This window comes from Esox lucius, chromosome 23, assembly GCF_011004845.1.
Source record: "Esox lucius isolate fEsoLuc1 chromosome 23, fEsoLuc1.pri, whole genome shotgun sequence".
NCBI classification, from domain to species: domain Eukaryota; kingdom Metazoa; phylum Chordata; class Actinopteri; order Esociformes; family Esocidae; genus Esox; species Esox lucius.
In genome coordinates, this window is record NC_047591.1 from 22649779 (window position 1) to 22657555 (window position 7777).

The 7777-nt window shown below is 45.5% G+C and overlaps 1 protein-coding gene across 4 annotated transcripts in view; it reads left to right on the forward strand.

Moving 5' to 3' along the window:
* Positions 1-7081, forward strand: part of LOC105023997 (WD repeat-containing protein 7) — a 149809-nt gene extending 142728 nt beyond the window's left edge. For all 4 annotated transcript variants that reach the window (XM_013140291.3, XM_020042862.3, XM_034290238.1 and 1 more), the window contains 2 exons: positions 1707-1811; positions 3334-7081. In XM_013140291.3, the coding sequence (XP_012995745.1) occupies positions 1707-1811; positions 3334-3537 (309 nt within the window). In that variant the 3' untranslated portion in view covers positions 3538-7081. The remainder of the gene's footprint in view (positions 1-1706; positions 1812-3333) is intronic.
* Positions 7082-7777: the final 696 nt, after the last annotated feature.

Sequence of the window (7777 nt, forward strand, 5' to 3'; positions counted from 1 at the left end):
CCCACCCACATCACAGAGGCCTGGTCATGCTGGTGGCTCAAGTGAAGAGGTTTTATGTTGTGGCTGAAAGCTCTCCGACTGCCTGTACACAGCTTGACTCCCAATACAGACCGGCTGAAAGCCCCAGAAAGGAGGAGAGAATGGGAGGACAGGAGAGGAGGAGAGTGGAGGCAGAGAATAAAAGAACAGATGATCTCCTCCTCCTGCAGCTGTAAACCGGGTCTTTGTTATGGAGGGAATGCATGGGCCCACACATCTGCCATGCAGCAGGGAGAGATGAGCAGAGGGAGAGACCAGGAGAGACGGACACACGTCGAGAGAGACAGAGAAAGAGAGAGCGAGGAAGTGACAGTGAGAGAGGAGTATTTACTGGTCCCGCTGTGTGGTTCAGGGCTGCTGCTGAGAATGGCTGCGGTCTTATCCTGGATCAGGGGATGAGAAGTCAGGCGTGAGCTCTCTCTGACCAAATGGCTTAAAGCATATGGCTTACAGTTATATTCATCCGCAGATAGTGCTGTTGACTAGTCCTGCGTTTGTGTTTGTGGCCAAAGCTTGTACAGTATTTGAAGAAAGAAACACCACGACACGGATTTACTTCGGATCCAACATTTCATGTATTTTAAGGTGAACCTCAAATGTGAAGCTTCCTGCAATGGGGAAATCTGAGGATTGTGTTCCCGCAGTGACACAACACACAGGCAGCTTAACCAATCAAACCACAGCTTGTTAACAACATACACACAACTTTGTGCTCATTCAGATAGCCGTCTCGAACAACATACACACAAATCCTGCGATAGTTGTTTGAAGGTGTGTGTATCGCACATTACTCTGGCATAGTCTTGCCCTCCGAAATCAACTCTTTGTCATGTGTGGCTTGGAGGTTTGGAGAATTTAGTTTTAGGAAACCTGAACGGAAGAACTGAATTCTTTGTGCTGTGTCTCTACTGCCTATGAAATCGGCCAACTTCATTTGATTTCCACATTGTGAATAATATATATTTCTTGTCGCAGAAATGTCTTGTTTTTTCAGTATGTTTTCGTATTTTATTTTGTGATTTCCAGTTGCCAATTACGGCTGTGCCACGTCACCTCTGGTCCCAGAGGAGTTACAGGAGAGTCCAAGTTCAAGACATGTTCTCTGAAGCACATCCCACTAAGCCGTTCTGCTTCTTATCACTGTTCACTTAAAAGAGAATGCAAAACCTCAGCCAACTACCACACTCCAGTACAACCCAGTGGTCACTCCTCAAGCTTCCTCTGGTCCAGTCTCATCCCAACTCACTGCTGCCAGGGTCTTGAGTGATTTGCAAAGGCCTCTTAATCATGACACTTTTGTCTCCACTCCTTTGAAAATAAACCAGACGAACTGCTTTTTGTTTATTCCATTATTATTCTATTATATTGCGTATATACGGTATATATATTAAAAAAAAATAATAATTACGGTCAAATCCTGTCAGTTTGAGAGAGGGTGAATCCTGTCAGTTTGAGAGAGGGTAAATCCTGTCAGTGTTGTGGTAGAACATATCCTCACTGAGGCTTTTAATTGGTCAACGGAGGGGATTTAACATTTTAAATATGTTTGTACAGGCTAAATGCTTCTTCCGCTTTCAGAGTATGTTGAACCCTAGCTTGGTCATGCGGTCATGTGGTGTATGGTCATGTGGTGTATGGTCATGTGATGTATTTCCTCTTTCTCTCAGAACATTCATGGTCATAAAGGTCCAATCACAGCCGTGTCGTTTGCTCCAGATGGGAGGTACCTGGCCACCTATTCCAACGCTGACAGCCATATCTCCTTCTGGCAGGTTAGTATGCAAACACACACACACACACACCTGCGCACGGGCATACACACACGCACACACAGACACACGCACACACCTGCACACGGGCATACACACACGCACACACAGACACACACACACACACAACACTGATCATGTAGTATCAAACACACTCTTGTGCACACAGACACACACAAACTACACAAGAATGCATGCATGCATCCACACACATACACACACACACACACACACACACACACCCTTCCTAAAAGATAGCTGATACAGCATAGTGAAGGGAAGAACACAACTTTAATGGCCCCCAGTGAGAGGTAGTCTGGGCCTTCTCCTGCTTCAGCTGGTACTGTCTCCACTTCAGCCTCAGCCAGTGTACACACACACCCACACACACACCCACACACACACACACACACCCAGTTGAGAGGGGAACAGATGATAGGGAAAGGAGTGGAGAGAAATGGATTGGGGTAGGAGAGGATTAGGAGAAAAGAAAGGAGGAGGAGAGGATGGGGAGAGAGGAGAGGATGGGGAGAGAGGAGAGAGGAGAGGAGAGGGGATGAGGAGAGAGGAGAGGAGGTGGGAGAGAGAAGAGGATAAGGAGAGAGGAGAGGATGGGGAGAGAGGAGAGAATGGGGAGAGAGGAGAGGGGATGAGGAGAGAGGAGAGGATGGGGAGAGAGGAGAGGGGATGAGGAGAGAGGAGAGGGGATGAGGAGAGCGGAAAGGGGATGAGGAGAGAGGCGAGGATGGGGAGAGAGGAGATTCTCTCTGTTTACTGAAGACATTACTGTAAGCATAAACCTGGCCTCCCCACTGGCTACAGAGCTGGTCTTCTGCATCCGTCCTGCCATTGTAGACACCCTGCCGGCTGGGCCAGACTGCCCTCCTCCTCCGTCTGAGCGCTGGGATGTCTGCCAGGACCTACTGAGGGGAGGATAGGGTTGCTCCAGTCCTGCCTCTCAGGCCCAGCTCAGATTCACTACGCCTCTTTACGTTTCGATCAATCCCCTTTTCTCACAAACCAAACAGTTGGAGCCCCCCCTCGGTCCCTTCCCTGCTGAGGTGTGTGGGGGGGTGAGTTTATGGAGGCCTTCAGTAGCATGTCCTCTAAATCACCAAAATCCGCTCCCCCCACGATATCGTGAGATGATGTTAGCGCAGTCACGCCCACCTTGTGAGCGCCAGCCTCCGGTCGGTTCATACAGTTAGGTCCAATTATTTCCGGACCTAACTGTAGATCCCTGCCGCCTCCGCCCTGCCGCGGCCGCTCCCAGGCCGCTGCTGTCGATGAGGACGTGTTCTCAGTAAACACACCTGGTGAAGTAAAGACAGATGGAGTTGTACGTGCCGCTTAGCGGACACTGCCATCCACTGTGGCGACTGACAGGAATGAGGTAAACTTGCTCCGGGTTTTCCCCTGCTGATCCGCTGTGGGCAAAATATCTCTGTTCCATCCAACAAAGTGGATATTAAAGTGCTCCTCGATTTTCATTCCGGTATTTTCCTTCTCTCCCCCCCCCCCTCAGATGAATACATCTCTGTTGGGGAGCATTGGCGTGCTGAACTCCACCCCCCAGCTGAAGTGCATCAAGACCTATCAGGTCCCCCCGGTTCAACCCGCCTCCCCCGGCTCCCAGAATGCTCTGAAGCTGGCCCGGCTCATCTGGACGTCCAACCGGAACGTCATCCTGATGGCCCACGACGGCAAGGAGCACCGCTTCATGGTCTGAGTGGGGTCGGGGGTCACCGGTTGGAGAAGAGGAGGCCCTCATCGTTTACTAGCTCAGTTGTTTACACCCATTCCAGATCCTCAGCTCACTTGTTCATCAAATTGATGTGTTTCTTTCTTTCCCTTACGTTTATTTATTTGTTTCCCTCACGCTCCGAAGCATTTCGTTCTTTTTGTTGTTTGAAGCGAAACATTGTCGGTGTGATTCTCTGCTCTCTGATCCCGTGGAAATCTCTCTGCACCTTTTGGAAGGTTCTGCCAGGGTGCATACTTTTCACCTTAATAAAATGGGTGCGTGTGAGTGAGAGAGAGCAGTCAGGTGTTGAAAGGTGTCTGCAGGTTACGCTTTTATCATCGAAACCTCCCCAAACAAGCGGGTCAGCTGCTGTAGGTGTTGAACGGGGTGAACCCGCTACCTGCCAGGTCAACTGATAATGCACACCTTTACATGGACACAAGGGCGTGACACCCCAAATTCATTTTACACCCAAATAGGGAAGATGGGTTCAAAACCTGCCACTGTCGGGACCCAGAGAGGAAGCTCACACTGTACAGTGAACCGCACTGCGTTGGAATGCCGGGGTTGGTCTGTGTATCTCTGTGTTTGGTTTGTTTATTCGTTGTTGTACATTGCGTCTCCAGAACGTGGGGAGATCGCAGCCCAGTCTCCTGGACGTCTTTAGGATGTCCGGTGTTTGCTAGGTAACAGAGAAACTCATTGATATGCGACATACCATTGGATTCCCATTGGATGGTCATCGTCAGGCAACCACGTCCCCATGTCCTCCTATTGTAGATAAAGGGGTTGAGAGTTTATATAGATTGATATTTTTAAGAAAGCCTTTACATTGGCTATAATGTAGCTAGAATTATATATATATATACATGCATTACTTGAGGTATCATGACTGTTTCCCATGGATTAGAAATACTTCCATTGTAATCTGTATAACTGGTTCCTTTCTGGGGTCAAACCCCTGACTGATCGCAGGTTCCCAGTGTAGTTGATGATTTCCCTACTCTGCTCTGGCTTGATTTTCCAGACTGCCTGCCCATTCCTTTCCCCTTGGTCTCCTCTCTTCATCTTCCTACTCTCTTGTCTTCTCTTTTCTCCTCTTCTCGTCTTTTCATTCTCAACTTCTCTTCTTTATTCTACAATTCTCTCTGCCTTCTCCTGTTCTCTCCTATCCTCTGTTCTCCTCTCCTTCATGCTCCTCCTCTCTTCATTCTCCCCTTCTCTTCCTTTTCCTCCTCTTTCCTCCTCTCTTTTCTCCTCTTTTCTCTTCTTCACTCCTCTACTATCACTCTACTCTGTTTCCTGTCCTCTGCTCCTGTGAAGTTTCATTAGCAGTGTAAAAGCTTCTAACACCAGAACACACCTGCAAGCCCAAGCGTGTCAGAGCTTTTCACGAGTCCCCCCCCCCCCCCCCAAAAAAAAGTACAGTTTTCCACAATCTTGTCAAACAGCTTCTGAAGGCCTTGACTTGACTTCCCTCCAGTCAAGCAACCTTGCCAGATCTTAATCTGTTCCTCCTCTGCTCTCTGTAATATCTTCAGAAAATGTGTTTTTGGCAGTTTCTCAGCTAGAGAAAAAAAGACAGTGAGATGAACAAAGAGATGGAGAGCGATAAAGAGGGAAATGGAGAGAGAGATGAATAGATGTGGAGAAAGAGTCTGTGAGAGGAAAAGTGGAAGCTGAAGCAAGGGAAAGAGAAGGGGAGAGATTGAAACCTGAACAGAGTATGAGAGAGAGAGAGACAGATGAATAGAGTAAGTGAAGAAGGAGCGAGGCTAGAGGAGGATGTTCGGTTTTCTTCTTACATCGTGTTCTTTTACTGCGAGTGACATGAATAGGACACAGAAGACATCACTGGGACTAACACACAACCTTGGGGAACTCCTTTGAATTACACTGTTGTATAAAGAGTCTGTACAGCTCCCTTTCTCTCCAGTCTGTATGCCTGAGCACAAGAATAGAGATTAAAGGCCTTGTTACCACCCTGTGACAGTGACCGACATATGTACTGAACCAAAATAAGGTCCAAGAGGGTGTGGTATATGGCCGATATAGACATAGCTAAGGGCTTTTCTTAGGTGTGTGGATACAGCCTTTAGATTTGGTATATTGGTTAGATTGCATAAACCTCTCAGGCACCTTATTACCCTTATAGAATGGTTATCCACTTACTTTGAATCGCAAAAACGAAATGTTTTGTCATCTGTTGAATTCGGTCTGATGTGCCATGGCTTTCTGCCGATCACCAATCAGGACTCGACCCACCCAGTTTATGAATATATTGACACATTCCATCTCTAGATCACTAGAATCTAAATACACCTAAACACTTTTGGAACACCTGGCTTGTTTGTGATTGTCCGTTCCGAGTTTATGTTTACCCCAGCCCTGTACCCCAACCCTGTACCCCAACCCTGTACCCCAACCCTGTACACCAACCCTGGCTGTTCGTTCCCTGACAGGTTCACCCCTGCACTAAGACAATAGATATCGAGGATTCTTCTGGCTGTCACCCTGATACAGAGATGGATCTTTGTCTTTTAGATTATTTTCTGTATGTTCATTTTATTATTTTATTTTTAAAGATAGGATGAAGAAGTGTCTTTTTGTACTTTTTTTTTTAGCTGGGTGGAAATATGTGAATTATCTTCAATATTGAATTTAAAAATACTTTAAAGGTATAGTGTTACACCTGAAGGTTATGCAAAGTGTTTCTCAGTTGTGATGATGATGACAATGAAATGTTGTTTAGCTGCAGATTTCTTGTTTCCTAGATCACATTCTATAAATTTTTCCCAGTTTGCATGAGTGCTATTTTTACGATGTATTTATTGTTTTTCAGGAATCTCTTTTGTTATTATATCAGTGTACCGTTGTATACATTTTTTGCTGGCAAAAGAATATTTCAGATTAATCTGAGCTGCAGTATAGAACATCGTCTACAGTTCTATGTCTGCCCGATTTTGTCTCCCTGTGTTTTATTTTTAAGCTTTCTTTCTCCTTTCTCCTTTTTTGGCGATTAGTAAATAACAAAACAATTTGATCAAAGTTGAAAACTAATGGAACATGTTGAAGATAACTGGGTTGTGAGGCACCTCCCACTTTAAAATACATTTGGAATTATATATATTATTAATGACACTGAAAAAAATAAGAAGAATTGGGCATAAAGAATTCAGAAAATCTAGCCTAATTTCATGAACACAAGGGGGCGGTCTAGTGCTTAAGTTGCTTTTAGTATCGTATCTCCAGCTCTGCATTCGAAACGGCCCTCCTTTTGATTGTAGAATCGTGACTCAGCGTTATCTAGCGTGTTCCCAGTGATTTGATAACGAAGGTGGTCTGCCTGTTGCCTGTGTTGTAGATGTGCTGTAACTGAGTACTCAACAGTCATGCTGTGTAGTGTGTATTTGTGCTTCAGATTGCTCACCCAATGTAATGTATATTGATTAAGGCGTGCTGTTAAGTCTGTGTTTAAGACATTATGACGTGTTTGACTTCTGTGTTCAATTAAAATGTCTGAAAGTGATTAGTCTTAGAGCAAATGGATGGTGTTGATTCCTATTGAGTGTTGATTCAGCGTCGATGGGGTCTACTATATCTTACAATTTACTTCCTAAATGGCACACTATTCCCTGTGGCCGTCTGGTTAGAATTAGTGAACTATGTAGGGAGTAGTGTGTCATTTGGAATATACTATGGTAGCTGTGTGAGGCATTGGTCCGTTATAAAGCGTCCTACATGTCTGTGAAAAGATGTTTTAATGCTCTTCTTATCTAGGAGTGTTGGGGACGGAGGCAGATGTAGAGATGGCGGGGAAGGTACTGTGAGGGAGCGAGAGGCCGAGGGAGGGTGGACCTACATATCTGTCCTTTAACGGTACAGTCCGAGTAATTACAGAACTCTCTCTACCTCCTTCCCGTCCTCTCGCCCTTTCTCCCAGAGATTTACCTCAAACTACATAATTAGACCACAGAGAAGCCTTCTCCAAGGCCGGACGCCTCCATAATCACACACACTAGTATCACTCCAGCTTTCAGTATTCAGCCTAGTTTGAATAGTCACTTCTGAATTTTTAAGGAGAATTTCTAATCATGTAGAAATTATGTATCATTATTGATTAAGGTAGATTTTGATCTCACAAATTAATATTAGTTAGCTGACTTATCTACAATGTTTGATTTTTAACATTGATATTTTACGTTTATGGTGGGAAAGGACTGGC